This window comes from Poromitra crassiceps (genome assembly GCF_964638095.1).
Source record: "Poromitra crassiceps genome assembly, chromosome: 1".
In the NCBI taxonomy this organism is placed as follows: domain Eukaryota; kingdom Metazoa; phylum Chordata; class Actinopteri; order Beryciformes; family Melamphaidae; genus Poromitra; species Poromitra crassiceps.
In genome coordinates, this window is record NC_139623.1 from 89,012,179 (window position 1) to 89,031,535 (window position 19,357).

Here is a 19,357-nt window from a genome sequence, read left to right on the forward strand (position 1 = left end):
TTATCTTAAGCCTTGCTTGAGGCTGACAGCTAAACGACCTAGCTAGTTAAACAGCAAGAAGAGGGAGGCTTTTTTTAAATAAAATCCACAATATTTTTTGCATTGATGAAGTACCTGTTTTATACACATTTTCAAATGCACAGATTTTAAAAAGGAATCTTACAACTATAGCAATTAAAAGAATGAAAGTACCCTGATTAGGATTATTTAAAATGTTATACTACATGCCCTGCTCTGGATTGTGTGTTGTGGCATCTTGTAAGTTGGAACAGGCAAGCACACCCCACACTTTATAATCGTTTGAATGTCATTTTATTTAAAACAATGTCAGACACTTGAACCCATACATACACTTAGACACCTCACGAAAACAAAGACTGTCACAAAGTTTGAATATCTGATATTCATCATTTCATTTTTCTGATATCAGAAGAATTCCTGCGTACAAAGTAATAGTTACATGACATGTTCGTGTCAGTCTAAATCAGTTCAGCCTTCCCCTCTGTCTGTCTTCCTCTGACCACTCGCCTTACTGTGTCCCAACTCTCCACGTTTCTCTATTGCCCCCTCCACAGCCCAGGATCTCAGCCAAGGACAAGAGGACAGACACAAGGACAGAGGAGGACACAGACACAAGCACAGAGGAGGAGCAGCAGCAGAGAGGAAGCAGGACTGTGGGATGCCTTTCTAGCCAGGAGGATTCAGCTGATCTTCCATTCCAAAATGTAATGCATTACATAGGGTTGGCACGCTTCGCCCAAGACGTTGTCTTGCCCGGCCGTGAGGCCGTCGTCGGGGCCGGTCAGAGGGATTAGCTCGTCGACCTGTTCGCCCCAGCTCGCCCCCGCGTGGATGGTGTCTCCTCGGGGGCTCTCAGTTAGTTCCTGTGGTGGGGGAGTGGATACCCCCAGCATAGGATCCATCGCAGGCATGCTGGCCTGGCGTGCCAGCCTGCGTCTGCGAGTCTTGTTCGAGAAGCGTGCACAATGCTCGCAGGCAATCGGGGATAGCGTAGCGTCCTGGGCATGTTGCAGCCCGAGGCACGCTGAGCACACTTGGTGAGTGTCTGCTCCCGCAATTTTATTGCCGCAATCGCACGTCCTCGCCGCCGGAGGGGTGGCTCTACCCGTGGTGGGGATAAGTGCCGCCGGCTCCGACATCGCTCAGGCTAGTGTGATGGCTAGCCTTAGCAGCTAATGTTTGGATACGAACTAGCCGCTAGACTCAGAAAGTGGAACCGTACCGTGTCGGGATAGCGCTCGTTGACCGAGGTGTAAGCTCGCTCTGTAAGCAGTGATGCTAGTCCCTCATCCACCGTACTGTCTGTCCTTCCGAGGTATGCTTCAGGAGCGAGAAGAGGTTTTAGACTGAGGGTAAGGATGTGACGTCAGGCTCTTATAGTAGGGGAAGCTCCCTCCCCCTAGGGAGCAGACGTCACGTCCGTCAGCCAGTCAGGACTGGCGTAATGCAATAAATGCTTCTAGGAAACAGCGCAGAGAGCGTGTTCCCATAGTGAGATACCGAAACAAATGTTGAAAGAGAACCGGACTGCAGAGGGTCCAGGAGGTCATTCTGGGAGAAATAGAGAGAAAGTTGGTTGGACGCTGCTCGTTCGAGGGTTTTCGAAAGGAATGAGAGGTCAGTAGGGTCAAGGGAGGGTTTTTTAAGCAGAGGCTTGACTCTAGCAGTCTTTAGAGCATGCGGAACAAGACCCGAGGACAGAGAGGAGTTTATGAGAGTAGTGAGGAAGGGAGATATGTCAGGTGAGATGGTTTGGAGGAGAGAGGAAGGGATAGGATCGAGGGGACAGCAAGTGGCTCAGTTAGAGCTGACGAGTTTAAGGACTTCACCAGGAGAGAGGGGAGAGAAGGAAGTAAATCTGGGGACGGGGGGCAGAGAAGCAGGATTGGAGTCGAGAGTGTTATTGGGGATACCTGGAGGATGGAAGGAGGAGCTGATGTCATCCACCTTCTTAGTAAAGAAGGTTATAAAATCATCAGCAGAGAGGGAGGATGGAGGGGGAGGGGAGGGAGGGTTGAGCAGGGAGGAGAAGGTGGAAAACAGTTTACTGGGGTTGGACGCAGAGGACTGGATTTCAGAGATGAAGAAGGAGGTTTTTGCTTTTGAGACAGCAGAGGTGAAGTTGGAGTGGATAAGGTGGTAGGAAGAGAGATCATCAGGGTGATGTGATTTTCTCCATTTCCTCTCAGCTGCACGAAGCTCTGTCCGATGAGTTGGCAGAGATTCGGTCAGCCAAGGAGCAGGGGGAGAGGAGCGGGCAGGCTTAGTGGTGAGTTGGAAGAGAGAATCAAGAGTGGAGGAGAGAGGATAGAAGAGTGGTGGAAGCCTCCTCAGTGGACAAGAGAGAGAACTGCTCGGCTGAGGGAAGCAGGGAGAGGACAGCAGAAGAGAGGGAGTTAGGTGAGAGAGTTTTTAGATTGCATCGGGTGGTGATAGAGTGAGGAGGTGATGGGTGAGAGGTGGGAAGGGAGATGAGAAGAGAGAAGGTTATAAAGTGGTGGTCGGATACAGGAAGAGGAGTTGTAGTGAGGTTGGAAGTGGAGCAGGATCTGGTGAAGACCAGGTCAAGCACATTCCCTGCTTTGTGAGTTGGAGGAGATTGAGAGAGGTAGAGGTCGGGGATGAATGAGTGGAGTACCATCCTCAGGAAAGACGGAGAGAAGGGTGTCCAGCTCGTCAAGAAAGTCACCAAGCAGACCAGGCGGGCGGTAGATTACAACGATGTTGAGCTTGATGGGTAGGGATACGGCAACTGCATGGGACTCAAAAGAGGATATAGAGAGATGAGAGAGAGGAGTGACAGTGTAGATCCATTTGGGAGAGATGAGGAGACCTGTGCCTCCCCCACGGCCAGAGGCTCTGGGAATGAATGAATGAATGAATGAATGAATGAATGAATGAAAATTTTATTTACGTGTCAGGACAATTTACATGACCCATCCCACATGGGATTATCAGACACATCAACATACAGTTATTTCCATATCTATTACGGTGCTTGAACAATACAAAACCGTACAAACACACACACAGCAGCACGCGGCATCAGCAGCAAAACACAGATTTAACTACAATGTGTATTAAGTAAAATATATGAATTATCTATCATATGTCATCTTTTTCCTCCTATCCCACGCATGAGAGATATATTCGGAAAAAGCAAAGATGTTATCAAAAAGAAATTCAAGTATGGCACCTTCTTCAAAATCTAACAGGTTTAACTCAGGGGAGTGAACTTTTTTAAATAGTGTATCTCGTAAGTCATGATACAAGGGGCAGTACAAAATAAAGTGAAATTCATTCTCCACTTCCATCAACTCACAATATTCACAAATCCTATCCTCCTCCGCCGTCCCTCTGTATCTGCCTGTTTCAATATGTAAAGGCAGAATACCACATCGTAACTGAGCACATAAGGACCTCTTACTTTTAGGTAAATTAAACATCACATATTTTTCACATTTAAATTCATTTTTAAATAAACAGTAGGTTCTTAATTTTGGCTTCTGCCATAGTTCTTCAGTCCAAGATTGTAACCAGTTAGCGCGGATCTGAGATTTAAACGACTCTACATTTATACACATTCTTTGAGAGTAATATTCTCCAAAACCACACTCCTGAAACAAGTCATACATATCTGAGACCCACTCCCCTTCAACAGACAAGTCCCAGAGGAACTGGGGGTGTGGGAGAAGGAATAAGCAGTAGAGAGAGCTGCAGGAGTAGCGGTGTTTTCAGGAATGATCCAGGTCTCTGTGAGAGCTAGAAAGTGGAGGGATTGAGAAAGAGCATGAGCTGAGATGGTCTCAGTTTTCTTAACAGCCGACTGGCAGTTCCAGAGTCCTCCGGCAATATTAAAAGGACTATTCGTGCGCTTAAGGTAGGAAAGATTACCTGGGTTACTATACCTGAAAATGGAAGAAAATGGAAGATGCATGTTGAAAAAGTAGAAACAAAATGTAAAAAGGTAATTAATTTAATGAGAGCAGTATCGGGGTACACCTGGGGAGCAGATAAGCAGGCATTAATTGAGGGCTTTGATGAGATCAATAATCGATTATGGATGTTTTGTTTATAGGGCAGCAGCCAAATCTCACTTGTCCAAAATAGACAGAATGCAAAGGAAAGCCTTGAGGATTAGCATTGGTGCTATGAGAACAACTCCAAGTAATGATGTGTTGGTAGAAACAGGAGAAATAGATATCAGAAGGGACAAACTTGCTTTCGCTTATTGGATTCGTCTTAGAGGATGTGGGGATGAAAACACAGCCAAAAGTGTCTTAAATGCATGTTGGGAATATATTTATTCAGGTAATAGTTTTTGATGGACCATAAAAGATAAGTCAGAAGAATATGGTATTAAATAAATTAGGTTTAATTCCCCCATGCAGATAAGTATTGTTCCTCCATGGCTATTTCTAAGTTGATTTTAGTATAATGGAACTAAAGAAAGATTGGGAATCAAGTGAAATAGGACACTCTGCAAACCAGTACATAAGCAGTAATTTTTTACAACTATATACAGATATTTACAGATGGATCAAAATATCAAAATGATCATGTAGGAACAGGAGTATACATCCCACAATTTCAAATTAATATAGGAACAAGAATCTCAGATACATTATTGGTTTATACGGCTGAGATGATGGCAGCGATTGTTGGACTTCAGTGGGTGGAAGAAGTGAGGCCGGTGATGTGTATAGACTCTGCAGCAGTACTTTTAATGTTTACAGTCTATGGAATCAGTTAGAGAAGATATCTTGTTTGACATGTTTCAAGGTTTATTTAGAATTCACAGGTTGGGAATAGAGGTAGAATTTTGTTGGGTGCCGGCACATGTGGGACTAAAGGGCAATGAAACCGCAGACAAAATAGCTAAGGAATCACTAAATATGGAGCACATAAGGGATACTGTATATCATTTGGTAAAGGAGAAGGTAAAGCACTAATTAAAAAGACAATTTCACAGCTTTGGCAGAAAAGGTGGGATGGGGACACTAAGGGCAGAACATACTATAGGGTTCAAAAGACAGTTACAACAACACAGGGTATTTATGGGAGAAATAGAAGGGAGGTGGTAGTTTTATCCAGGCTAAGATTTGATCACACTGGTTTAAATAAGACTTTATTTTTTGGGGGAAAAGTACATTCACAAGACTGCGCACACTGTAATATTGTTGAAAACATGGAACACGTATGAATGCACTGTGATCAATATTGTAGCGTATCAGCATTACACATACAGGGGTGAGCATTGGTAGTGTCTCAACTACAGATAGGAACTGATGTGTGGGAGTGTTGTATTGGGGAACACTATGCTGTGGGAATACTTCCGGGGAGGACTGAGCATGCGCGTCAGTCTCCACACACTGCTAGTAGGGAAGGTTGCTAGTTATGAGCGTGACAACCGCTGAGAGTTGTAATATGACTAACGGAGAATAAAGAACCTTGTACCAACAAGAAGCCTCTGCCTCATGAGTTACCAGGAACGTTACACTGGCGTCAGAAGTTTAAACGGTGAATATTGCCTCCAGATTCGGCGAAATGGTTAACAAGTTCCTGAAGAAAGAGCGCAAACGACTCAATCGAGAGGCGGGAAAGGCAAGAGCCGGAGCAGACTGCCAGGCGTCCGAAGAGGAAGATGTCTGGGTAGACGCAGCTGCTACCACAGAGAGCCAAGCGGGAAAAACAGCAGAAAGCCTGGGGTGGGTGAAGATAAAATCCGGACTAGGCAGCGCTATCACCGTAGCCACGGAAGCTATCCCGCGGCTCAAGGGAGCTAGCAGGCAAGCTAGCGAGGCGGGAGAAGGAGCGGAGGAACCGGGGCCGGTGAGGGTGAAGATCGAGCGGGTTGACATTGCCGCTGTAGCCATGGAGGCTGTGCCACAGCCCAGTGGAGCTAGCCTGCGGGCCGAGGACAAAGACGGGACACGGGTCGAGGCGACAAAGGACAGCGGGCGGCGAGGAAGAAAGGAAATCACCCCGCCAAAATTCAACGGTAAAGGCGAGTGGGAGGCATACTGCAAGCAGTTTGAAGAGGCTGCAGAATGGAATGGCTGGACGAGAAGGGAGAGAGCCAGCCATCTCGTGATGGCCCTCGAGGGCGAGGCTACGGCGTGCGTGTCGGCAATAGCTGATACAAAGGACTTGGATGTGGTGATGGGGGTCCTGCGGAGACGCTTCGGCCGATGTGAAGAGCAGGCCATCGTAGCCGCGGAACTGTGTAACAGACGCAGACGGCAGGGTGAGTCGCTGCGTGCACTGGCAACAGACATTGAGACTCTCAGCCGGCGCGCATACAGCCAGCTACCGACGGAGGCGCTGGATGGGTTAGCCCTAAGCTACTTTGTCCAGGCCATCGAGCCACGGAGTCTAAGCCAGAAAGTAACGCTGGGACCCCCAAAAACACTGGGAGCAGCGCTGGGGTTGGCGCTGGAGATAGAGACAGTAGAAGGCTGGGACAAGAGCAGCGGCATAATGGAGGCCGCCCCAGTGGTGAGAATGGCAGCGGAGAGCCAGCTACAAGAAGAGCCAGCGTGGAAGACGGCCTTGGCAGAGCAAAGCAACACGGTGAAAGAGCAAGGCAACAGGGTGAAAGAACTGTCCGAGTCAGTACAACAGCTGACAGAACAACTGCTCCGCAGAGCGACCCTGCAGCCCAACCCCGCTCGGCAGCCCACCCAGCGGAACAACAGCTGGGCCAGAGGGAGCATGATCTGCTGGGGATGTGGACGCCCCGGGCATCGGGAAGCAGACTGCCGCCGGAGAGCGTGGAACCAGGGAAACGGCACAGGGCCCGTCCAGATGGGACGAGACGGGTCTACGATGCCACAGTCCCCGTAGCCACGTCATCGCAGGGAGGAGCCCACCGACAGCAACGGGGAGGTGGGGCTCCGCCGGGCCCCGAAGTAGACGACATCGCCGGAGCTGTCAACATGCAGAGCGGGCCGCGCGCGATGAAGGGCTGCCATGTTCCAGTCTACCTACAGGGGAGATACTGCGCCGCCCTGGTGGACACGGGGTGTACGGCAACGCTGGTGAACGTCAACATGATGCCCGAGGGGACGCGCCTGGAGCAGCCAGCAGCACAACTGCTAAGAACAGTATCCGGTGAGTTGATGCCAATGAGGGGGAGGGGACACGTAATGATAACAGTGGGGGGACAGACAGTGGACTTTCCGGTGTGGGTGGTAGAAATGACGGGACCCTGCATCCTGGGGGAAGACTACTTAACGCTAAACAAATGCACAGTAGACCTAGGAAAAAGCACATTGACATTTGCAGACGGGCCAGTAGTCCAGATGGGCCACCCTCCCACCGTTCCAGAGGAGAGAGCTAATGTAAATAACATCACTGTATATCGCGTCACCGTAGTGCATGAGCCCCACCCAGCAGGCTAAGCCCCTCCACAAAGCCCCGCCCCTAGCCCACCTCCAAACACTTGCCCTCAGCCAGCGCAACAGGCAGAGGGGGAGAGAGAGAGGTTAGAGATGCTCAGGGGATTGCACCAGCGCCAGAGCGAAGGGTTAGAACCCCAGCAGAGCGATGAACTGTGGAGGGTACTAGAGGAATATAAAGACATTTTCGCCATGTCGGATGATGAGCTAGGCTGTACCCACCTGGTGGAACACGAAATAGACACTGAGGGAGCGCGACCCGTCAGGTCATATCCCCGTCGGGTCCCAGCAGCGAGGAGAGAGATAGCGAACGAAGCTGTAGAGAACATGCTGCGGGCGGGGATCATTGAGCCATCAGACAGCCCGTGGGCGTCAGGGGTAGTGCTGGTGAGAAAGAAAAATAGCCCCAAAATGCGATTTTGTGTAGACTATAGGGGGCTGAACAAAGTGACAAAAAAAGACGCATACCCGATGCCCATCATCGAGGAACTGTTAGACGCCGCGGGAGAGTCATCCTGGTTCTCATCCCTAGACCTCCGTAGCGGGTACTGGCAGGTGCCCCTCCGCGACGATGCCAAACAAAAGACCGCCTTCCGCACAGAGAAGGGGCTGTGGCAGTTTCGAGTACTCCGTTTCGGGCTGTGCAACGCACCAGCAACGTTCGAGAGGTTAATGGAGAAGCTGCTGGGAGACATTCCCCGATCCGAATGCGTCGTGTATTTAGATGACATCTTGACACACGGGGGCACGTTCCAGGCAGCAGTGGGGGCGTTACGAAAAGTCCTGCAGAAGATAGCCGAGGCGGGTCTAAAGTTACACCCAGACAAGTGCCACTTCCTGAAGAGGAGGGTGGAGTTCTTAGGGCATGGCATCGGCGCGGGGGGCATTCGCACCCTGGAAGAGAAGACTCAGGCGGTCATGGACTGGCCCACCCCCAGAAACAAAGGCGAACTCGAGAGCTTCGTAGGGCTAGCCGCATACTACAGGAAATTCGTAAACGGGTTTTCTAAAATAGCGGAACCACTGTTCAGGCTAAAAGAGAAGAACGCAGACTTCCACTGGACGACAGAATGCCACCTAGCCTTTAAAGCCCTCAAGAAAGCGCTGACCGAGTCTCCGGTGCTTAGAGCACCAGACCCCGCCCTGCCGTTCCTACTAGACACTGATGCCAGCAACGGGGGTATGGGGGCCGTGCTGTCCCAGGCGGGGCCGGACGGGGAGCGGGTGGTGGCGTACTACAGCAAGACGTTCGATAAAGCAGAACGTAACTACTGCGTCACCCGCCGGGAGCTCCTCGCCGTAGTAGAAGCACTACGACACTTTAGATATTACCTCCTGGGACAGCCGCGGTTCACCATACGGACCGACCACTCGGCGCTGCAGTGGCTGTGGTCCTTCCGAGAGCCGGAGGGGCAAGTGTGCCGCTGGTTAGAGAAAATGGCAGACTACAACTTCACGATAGAACACAGGGCAGGGGCGCGCCACGTCAACGCAGACGCCCTGTCACGACGACCCTGCGCAGAGAGAGGGTGTACGTACTGCGAAAAGAGAGAAGGAAGAGAGAGAGAGCTCCAAGAGGAAGCTAGGATCTGCCCTAACCACACGGGGGATGGACCAGTGTGCAGGATGCTGCGGATGGCAGAGGCAGCGGATTGGAGGGGCCACCAAGAAAACGACAGGGAGCTGTCACCAGTACTGCAATGGGTAGAAGAGGGCCAGAAGCCGCCCTGGGAAGAGGTGGCAGGGGCCACCGACACGACCAAAGGGCTGTGGGCAGGGTTCGACACCCTGAGATTGAGTAGCGGAGTGCTGATGAAGTCCTGGAAGGAGCCAGCGACAGGAGAGCATAAGTGGCGGAAAGTAGTGCCGACGACGCTGAGGGAGGAGGTGTGCAGGAGCTGCCATGGAACTGTAGGGGCTGGGCACTTTGGGGTAAGCAAAACCCTCCGTCGCATCAGACAAGGCTTTTATTGGGGGAGGATGGGGAGAGACGTACAGGACTTCTGTCGACGCTGCAACCTCTGCGCAGCGTACAAAGGCCCGTTAGACCAGTCTCGCGCCCCGCTCCAACAGCTAGCAGCAGGAGCCCCCATGGAGAGGGTAGCAGTAGACGTGATGGGACCTTTCCCACGCTCAGACAGTGGTAATCGATACGTCCTGGTCGCCATGGACTATTTCACAAAATGGCCAGAGGCGTACGCACTGCCCGACCAGGAGGCGGGGACGGTGGTCGACGCACTAGTAACCGGCATGTTCAGTAGGTTCGGAGCACCAGAGACCCTACACAGTGACCAAGGGAGAAACTTTGAGTCACGAGTGTTCGCCACCATGTGCGAGAAACTGAACATTAAAAAGACACGGACCACAGCATTGCACCCCCAGAGCGATGGCCTTGTAGAAAGATTCAATCGAACGCTGAAAAAGCAGTTGGCCATCCTCACGGAGGAGCACCAGAAGGACTGGGACACGCACCTGCCTCTCATCCTCATGGCCTACAGATCTGCCACACAAGAGTCCACCTCCTGCACACCCGCCCTGCTCATGTTAGGTCGAGAACTGCGGAGACCAGCAGAAATGGCGTTCGGAAAGCCACCAGATGCACTGGACGCTCCCCCGGGGCGAGAGTACGCCAGGAGGCTACAAGATCGATTAGAGTCCGCTCACAACTTCGCTCGGGACCAGCTAGAGAAAGCAGGCATGAAACAAAAAAGGAACTATGATGTGAGGGCAAAAGGAAACCATTTCCAGGGGGGGGAGTTGGTCTGGGTGTACACACCCCGGAGAAAAAAAGGGCGTAGCCCTAAACTGGACTGTCACTGGACAGGCCCATGCAGGGTCATGGAGAGAATGGGGGAGGTGGTGTACCGAGTGCAGATGCCACTTGGTGGCAAGAAGGTACTCCACCGAGACAGGTTGGCCCCATACCGGGGGGGGGGTGCACCTTTCCCCCAGATCTCGGCCGCCCGGCGGTTTCACCTAGACAGGCTGAAAGAAGGACTCTGTTTCCACAGAGAGGGGCGTCCGGCCATGACCGGGCGGCCCCCACTCAGGGACTTGAAGGCCCAGAGACACTGCAGGTGGGATCAGCCCTGCAGGCAGATTCACAGAGACTAACACGGCCACGGAGAGAGCCAAGGGCTCCAGGACACTTGAACAACTTTGAGTTGTATTAAAAAAAAAAAAAAAAAAGAGGAGATGGTGGTTGGAAATGCTGTAACAGAAAGTAAAGGATGTACATGACATGAGATATTGTGGGGGAGGAGATGTGGGAAAGTCTGAGATTGCAACATAAAATGTGGTTGAAAAAAACAAAGAAGTTGTTAAAAAAAGATGTTGGGTGTGTTTGGTACAAGGGGGTGTGTGATGTGGTATCAACGTGGGCGTTGACCTTATTGTTGGGCGGGGAGTATGTAGCGTATCAGCATTACACATACAGGGGTGAGCATTGGTAGTGTCTCAACTACAGATAGGAACTGATGTGTGGGAGTGTTGTATTGGGGAACACTATGCTGTGGGAATACTTCCGGGGAGGACTGAGCATGCGCGTCAGTCTCCACACACTGCTAGTAGGGAAGGTTGCTAGTTATGAGCGTGACAACCGCTGAGAGTTGTAATATGACTAACGGAGAATAAAGAACCTTGTACCAACAAGAAGCCTCTGCCTCATGAGTTACCAGGAACGTTACAATATAATGAAAAAAGGGTACGTTTGCAACAAAGGGTGAGAGAGGCTGGGCGAGGATGGGATTTGAAAGGGATATTGGGAACAAAAGGAGATGGTGTGGATTGTACAGAGAGGGGTGATTGAACTCTTAAAAGTTACAGGGTTGTTTAATAGATTTTTTTTTTTTTTTTCCCCTTTCTTTTATTTAATTTCTTTCAATGACTGATGTAGGAAAATTCCATCCTGTATTATTGCATACTCCGGTACAGTAGGTGGCGGTATGCTCCTTATTAATTGGATTGCAATCTGCCAAAAAACGCAAAGAAGAAGAAGCGAGACTAGTGAGGTGAGGTGGGTGATTGTAATTTTGTGAAGTCTCTCGTCTCTTCTGTCGTTCTGTGCATGATTAAATGACCAGGCTTGCCTGACATGGTTTGAAAGCAAGCACTTAGCATTAGTGGCGGGCAGCCAGGCTGTGGTGGCCGTAGCGAATAGCTAACTGTTTTAACTTAACTGAGCCTGTGTGAGCTGCTAGGTTTGCTAAGCATGTTGTGGTACGGGCAAGCCAAGCTGGGGTACAATATTCAGTTAATATTATGGGCAACGATAATTGCTGCAGCGTGGTGGAGCCCATTTACAGTCTATGGGTGGAGCCGAACACCATATACGCCTGGCAGTGCAGTGGCATTAGCTAGCGCTAGCTAGGTTAGCTGTGCTGTGCTGTGCTGTGCTGTGCTGTGGTATAATATGAATCGCGCTAACAACGTTAGCTCAACGCCGCCCATAACCTTGAACCAGTCTGGCTGAGTCACACACGGCCTGAGTCCTCATCTCCCTTGCTGGCTAGTGTTTATATAACTAGGCTAGTTATCTTAAGCCTTGCTTGAGGCTGACAGCTAAACGACCTAGCTAGTTAAACAGCAAGAAGAGGGAGGCTTTTTTTAAATAAAATCCACAATATTTTTTGCATTGATGAAGTACCTGTTTTATACACATTTTCAAATGCACAGATTTTAAAAAGGAATCTTACAACTATAGCAATTAAAAGAATGAAAGTACCCTGATTAGGATTATTTAAAATGTTATACTACATGCCCTGCTCTGGATTGTGTGTTGTGGCATCTTGTAAGTTGGAACAGGCAAGCACACCCCACACTTTATAATCGTTTGAATGTCATTTTATTTAAAACAATGTCAGACACTTGAACCCATACATACACTTAGACACCTCACGAAAACAAAGACTGTCACAAAGTTTGAATATCTGATATTCATCATTTCATTTTTCTGATATCAGAAGAATTCCTGCGTACAAAGTAATAGTTACATGACATGTTCGTGTCAGTCTAAATCAGTTCAGCCTTCCCCTCTGTCTGTCTTCCTCTGACCACTCGCCTTACTGTGTCCCAACTCTCCACGTTTCTCTATTGCCCCCTCCACAGCCCAGGATCTCAGCCAAGGACAAGAGGACAGACACAAGGACAGAGGAGGACACAGACACAAGCACAGAGGAGGAGCAGCAGCAGAGAGGAAGCAGGACTGTGGGATGCCTTTCTAGCCAGGAGGATTCAGCTGATCTTCCATTCCAAAATGTAATGCATTACATAGGGTTGGCACGATGGACAATGGCATCAACCATCGTGATGGGCCGTCCCCCATCGACCTCTGAGCCTTGTACATCGGATCATCGTAATTAATTATCTGTTCAAATTAAAATTGTGCCGTTTTAATCATAAAAAAGGCCAAGTCCACTTACTGTGACGCGCGGGGGACGCGCCCGCGGCATTAAACAAGCGCACCCAGTTCAGAGAAGCCTCCCGCTCCCCTCCCCCTCCTCCGCTCTACTGCCTCTCTGAACTGGGTGCGCTTGTTTAATGTCGCCAGGGCGTCTCCCGCGCGTGAGAAGTCGGTTATTTTGTTGTGAAAACTTTTTAAGAAAAAGAAGAAACTTCATGTTCTTTCCTGTTTTCAACCCAAAGTTAGTACAAGTCTTCAACTGTGAATTGAACTCGCCTGTTTCCAAAGTGAAAGTTGGAGTCGCTACTCGCTCCAGATACAGCAGCTGCGTTTCTCTAGCCATTTCTCTTCAATTCTCTCTCTCATTACATTAGTTTCAAAAGCCCACGCGAATCTAACGTTATATCAGCCAGTAATTCAGTCACTTTTCTGCCAGCTAGTTAAATTCAACACACACACACACACACACACACACACACACACACTGTCACACACACACACGTTGTTGGTGAGGATCTGTAACGTTAACATTATTTGTTTTGCGCCGTTCAAATTGCTGGTAGTGACAGCCATTGCCCACTTCAGTCGCCTGGAGCCAAGCGACTGGCCCGCTGGTATCATGTAGAGCTCAGGTGTCCTGTTGTTAACGTGAACGCATTGCAGCGGCTAGCCAAATGGCAGCAACACAGCGACTTAATAAATAATTGATTATTCCCCCCACCCATCAATGACGATGCCATCGTCCATCACGGTGTTTCAAGGGGAACAATCACAATGGGTATTTGGATGACATCGCACAACCCATACATATACATAATGTTACTATACCACATTTGCACTAACTGATCATCATAACTAAACTTAACTTACCGTATGTGTGTCTGTATCTGTATTTTATTTTATATAATTTCAGTGAGCCAAGACTGACAGAATAGCAGTGGAGGAGCAGTGATTGGATGCCTCTCTGGCCAAGAGGAGGATCCAGGCAGCTAGTCTTCCATTCCAAAAGGTAATGCATGTCATGGATATTACTATACCAATATTTCCCTGCCACACCTGCATTAACAACACACACACGCACACGCCTCTTTTTTAAATATGTGCTTTGATTTAATAAAATGTAACTCAATTTGTAACTTGAGTTACTTGACAAAGTAACTGGTATAATATTACTGAAATCCTATAAGTAATGTTATATTACTGAGTTACTGTTAAAAGTAATATATTACATGTAATATGTTACTTTTGTAATGAGTTACCCCCAACACTGGTAGTGTATAGTTCGGATTGTGTTTGTAGGCATAATTTTGGCCTGAAATCGGCGACGCGCACGATTTTTCAGATCTGGACCTTTCAATCTGGACCTCGGTAGTTTCAGTACCCTGGTTACGGCCTTGGTTGTTGCCCCAGCTATACACCAAGCCTGCCATTAGATGAGACTATCTGACAGTGTCTTTTCACAGTGAAAACTCCAGTCCCATACTTTATGAATCACATTTCACTTCCTCAGCTGAACTTGAGTATGACTCTGCTCCACAGGAGTGTGCCTCTGCACAGCTGGCAGATATGAGTTGCACCTTACATCTGTTGGTTGTCCGCGGTGACTTCTGCCATGGCCGCTGTCTGCTGCTGTTGTGTCGACAGTCCCTGCTGCTCCGGCCGTTCAGCTCCAGGCCACAGATCAGCCGCAGCCTGCGAGAGAGCTACAGACTGCTGCACCTGCCAGAGGAGGGGAAGAGCAGCCCCGCGCAGGTCAAAGAGGCCTACCTGCACCTGGCCAAGCTCTACCATCCTGACTCTGGGGCTGTGACTGCAGATGCAGTCCTGTTTGCTCGGGTTGAAGAGGCCTACCGCGCCGTCCTGGCCCATCAGAGCCAGACCAAGAAAAACGAAGGAGTGAAGGAAGTGGAAGATGAGGAGTTCAAAGGCATGGCACCTCAACACAGACACTACCTCAGCTATGAGGGTGTAGGTTCAGGCACGCCCAGCCAGCGTGAACATCAGTACCAGCAGTTTCGTGTAGACCGGGCAGCCGAGCAGGTTTTGGACTACCGGCAGAGGGAGCATGAGAGAGCAGCTGCCACGGAGGGAGCGCTGGTGGAACGGGACATGCGTCAGCGCAGCCGGAAGATTAAGATCACCCAGGCTGTGGAAAGACTGGTGGAGGACCTGATCCAAGAGTCCATGGCCCGTGGAGACTTCAGTAACCTAAGTGGAGCTGGAAAGCCCCTCAGCAAGTTTGAGCACAATCCATACGCTGATCCTATGACCCATAACCTCAACCGCATCCTCATAGACAATGGCTACCAGCCACCGTGGATCATCACCCAGCGTGACATCCGAGAGACAACTGCTACGATCCGCTGTCGGCTGCTGGAGGGGAGGGCCAGGCTGGGTGACCCCATGACCCCCAAAGAGCACAGCCAGTGGGAGCAGCTGTGTGGATCTGTAGGGGAGGAGCTGGTGAAACTTAACAAGATGGTGGACAATTTGAACCTCATTGTGCCAATGCTCAACATGCAAATGATTCACTTCAGTTTGGCCCGGGAGATTGAGCGTGCTGAGAGAGCAGCCCAGCAACACAGACAGAACCAGGAGAAGGAGATACAGAAAGAGAGAGAGAGGAGGAAGGAGGAGACAAAAATAGGCAATGCAGCACCGAGGCTTAAAGACACTAAACACGGTCTGATGTCATGGATGCAGAATTTACTCAGATGAAAACACCAAAGCTCTGGAATAGGGATGCACGATAATTATCGGGCCGATAAATTATCGTTAGCGTTATTTATTATTCCGATAATGGCCTTTTTCCGATAAATTAACAGCCGATAATCAGGCTTTGTTTTTGCCTCAGAAGCGGAGCTATTGTTGTCGCACTCTTGTGACATCACAGCTGCGAAGGCAGCGCTGCCTTGCCAAACATGGCTACCTTTTCACAGTTTCAGATGATCACAACACTGTTGTAATTTGCAATCCATGTCCCGCACGGGTTCTGAGAGGAGGGGAAACATCTAAGCTGGCATTAAACCAAAGCTGGCGATGATGCAGCGGATTTGTTTGTTTACGTTAGCTGTTGTTAGCGGGTGTTAGCGCTAGCATTAGCTCGTAGCGCGGCCTACACTTCAGGCTCGCCCGCTTGGCAGACAAACTGCTTGTGGTCAAACAGCACTTCATGGGGGGGTACGGTGGTGCAGTGGTAAGCGCTGTCGCCTCACAGCTCGAAGGTCCTGGGTTCGATTCCCACCTGGGACGCTGTGAACGCTGAAGGAATTCGTGCCCGTCCGCATGTCCTCGAGTGCCCACCGCCTGGGTGGGGTCGTCAAAAGGGCCTTTCTGTGTGGAGTTTGCATGTTCTCCCCGTGCCTCCCGGGGGTTTCCTTCATACAGGAACCCCTTCACCAAAACATACAACATCCTGGTTGCGCTAATGTGGTTCCTCCTCTGGTCGTTAAGGGCGCCTGTTCGGAGGGAGGGGAACTGGTTGGAATAGCACGTGCTATGCAGGCCCGTAGCCAGGGTTTGGGAAATACCAAGGTCATTTTAGTGCGGCGTGGGGGGCCCAGGGGGGGGTCTGTGCCCCCCCGGATAGAAAAATGTGTCCATTTTAAAGTAAAATGCTTCAATCTGGTGCACTTTGAGAGCAAAATGAAGAGGCTAGATCTATAAAAAACTACAGACATCATGTTAGATTAATATCCTCTTTACTGTGCTGTTGCTTTAAAATGATACAAAAAATAAATGTCTCCCCATATAATATAATTTATATTCTGCATACAGGTCACATGGCAGAATACTGCTCAATTTTATTCAAGGTGCACTGACTAACTTCACTAACTATCACTTACAGGGGAGTTACTTACCCATTCACTTCAATAGAACTGTCCCCAAAGTCTAGCCCCAATCTAGCCTCAATGCAAAATCTGAATGTTGTGAGTTATCTCTCTTCATTCTATAGCACACAGAGAGGAAGAAAATTGTTGCATTTCCGATCAGCCGCATTAAAACATCAATGACAGATGAATAGATCTGGGGACCCGGGCTATTTTTCTAAAAAAAAAAAAAAAAAGATTTTTATTTTTTTTGGTGTGGAAAATACAGAGGTCATGATTTCGGTGTCCTCAATGGTAGCTACGGGCCTGGTGCTATGTCCTACCGGTGAAGCTTCCCCTGTCAGGTGAAAAGAAGCGGCTGGCTAATTGTCTCGGAGGAAGCATGGAGCCAGTTTCGGCTCTCCCCAGATCGGCAGAGGGTGGAGTAGCAACCAGGATAAATAAATTAAATTAGCACTAATGGGGGATAAAAATGGGATAAAAAAATCGGGGGGAAAAAACAAAAAAAAACAGCACTTCATACTCACAGAGCTGGTGTAAACATATATAAACTAATGGAAACCCCCCTTTACCCGAAATGAAACATCCAGGGATTGTGTATTTAACTCCAAAAAACAACATGCTAACGTTAAGCTAACCGCATTAGCCGGGAGTCCCACTATAAACCAAAGGGACTTTGGAGTTGAGCTAGCAACTGCAGCTGCTGGACAGAGCCATCTAACAGAGCCAATAATAAGGAAAACGAAGGCGCACATTAGGCTACATAAAAAGCATCAGTCAACATCACATAGTGTCTTTTCTTTAATCTGGTGGCAGCATTTTTCAGTAAAAAGTGAAACGACACAGATGGTTTATAGTGCATGCCTCATTCATTGGGCCCAGGCTACCATTCACTGAGAACTGGCACCAATGCAAAATTCGAAGAGATCAGTAACATGGCAATAAGAGTCTAAATTACTATGCCTTTTGTCATTGTGTTTTATCTGCAAACTAAGCAGTCATTGGCTTTCCGTTCTATAAAATCCTTTATTTTTGTATTGACTATAATTGAGTGATACACTTTATTAAAACAATCATATTATATCAGAAGTTTTCTTTGTTTTGTGTTCACAGTGATGTCAGTTAGATTTGGTTAGGTCAGAGCTATGCTCACTACATCTGCCTTTTTTTTTTACCCCAGATGTGCATAAAATACAGGTAAAACAATATATATATATACGGTACTTTTTTTATTATAATAATTATCGGTTATCGTATCGGTTATCGTCCAGGAGAAGCAGATATTTATGGATTATCGCATTGGTTGAAAAAATCCATATCGTGCATCCCTACTCTGGAATCTAAGTAAATAGAAAAGTAATTTCAAATCAATGTTTTGTTTATTTTTCCACTACAAAAAACCATTATGGAACATTATGTCACACAGACTGACAAACCTGTGTTTGGTTACTTATGCAATCAATCTGAATTTGGCACTGGAGCCACTGAACACAGTTTTCACCAATTCTACTGTATTGCTGCTGTACTGCTGCTACTGTATAGCACTGCTAATGCAGTGCTATTTCCCAGATCCACAGGATATTGATCAAGTTACAATAAGAATAATATATTGTACAACCATGGATTTATTTTAACTCTTGCGTTTTGTGAATGTTGAAGTTTCCTTGAAGGGTGATAAACTGAATCTGTTTTTAGCACAGGTTCCAACACAGACAGAAGTTGTACATTGTTTCTGTGAAATTACACGTCTGAAAAATATTTGACAGCTAATTATAATAATTCAGAAATGTGTTCCATTAAGATCATTATGATTTTTGAAGCTGGAAAATCTTCCAATGACCAATCCTCTCATCCTATCCTGGTAGCTGCTCCATTGTTGCAGGATTGCAGATGATGATTGGCTCCTTGCCTCTGGCTCCGTTAGCTGCAGCAACCACATGCAGCGCCTGAGCGTCAACCCTGGATGGGGTTATCGCCTTGGTCCAGTCGTGGGCAATGTACTCGTGATAGGGGTCGTGAGAGTTCTCCAGCTTCTTGGAGCGGATGTAGCTGAGCATAATGCCGAACGTGAAGAAACTGAACATGCCCACCACCAGAAGAATATACATAATGCCCTGAGACTGAGCGTGAGCCGTGGATCCGGACATGTGGTGCACAGCCTGATGGGTAGTGTAGTTTTGAGGTATCGGTGGAGCCAGCACATTTGTTCCATTCAGGCAGTGCTGCAGAAAGGAGAGCAGGAGAGACTGCAGCTCTGTGGCGTTAATGTGTAACATGGCTCTGCTGACCTCTGCTGGGGGGCGCTGAGCAAAATGCAGCTGGGCCTGGGGAGGGAGAGGAGTTGTATGAAACTCCAATTCAAAACAGAAATCTGTTATCTAACATCACCCTTTCATTAGATATCTCAATAGTGCATACATTTAGGATCATTGATTTTTTTTCTCTATCTCCCAAATACCCCCTTAGTTTGGAGCAATAAAGAGAATATACTGTACATCTGTATTGTAAGAAGTGCTTGAGACAAATAAAGGCATGATATCTCACTTGTAAATGGCTACATTTACAGATTGCTGATAGATTTCTGAGATCTTTCTCCATACTTACCCAATAGAGACTTAGAAGCAAATGAGTGCATATTAAGAGATGTGAGGAACCAAATTAAATTAAATAGCTAGGTGAGAAGCATGATATACCAGAGTGAGATA

General features: G+C 48.3%; 1 protein-coding gene across 1 annotated transcript; it reads left to right on the forward strand.

The window, feature by feature from the left end:
• Positions 1–624: 624 nt before the first annotated feature.
• Positions 625–15,540, forward strand: dnajc28 (DnaJ (Hsp40) homolog, subfamily C, member 28; the record flags this gene model as incomplete). Its single annotated transcript, XM_083636781.1, has 4 exons — positions 625–725; positions 12,528–12,677; positions 13,736–13,831; positions 14,362–15,540. The coding sequence occupies exon 4, from the start codon at positions 14,389–14,391 to the stop codon at positions 15,538–15,540; it is 1,152 nt and encodes a 383-aa protein (XP_083492907.1). The 5' UTR covers positions 625–725; positions 12,528–12,677; positions 13,736–13,831; positions 14,362–14,388.
• Between the last annotated feature and the right edge of the window lie 3,817 nt (positions 15,541–19,357).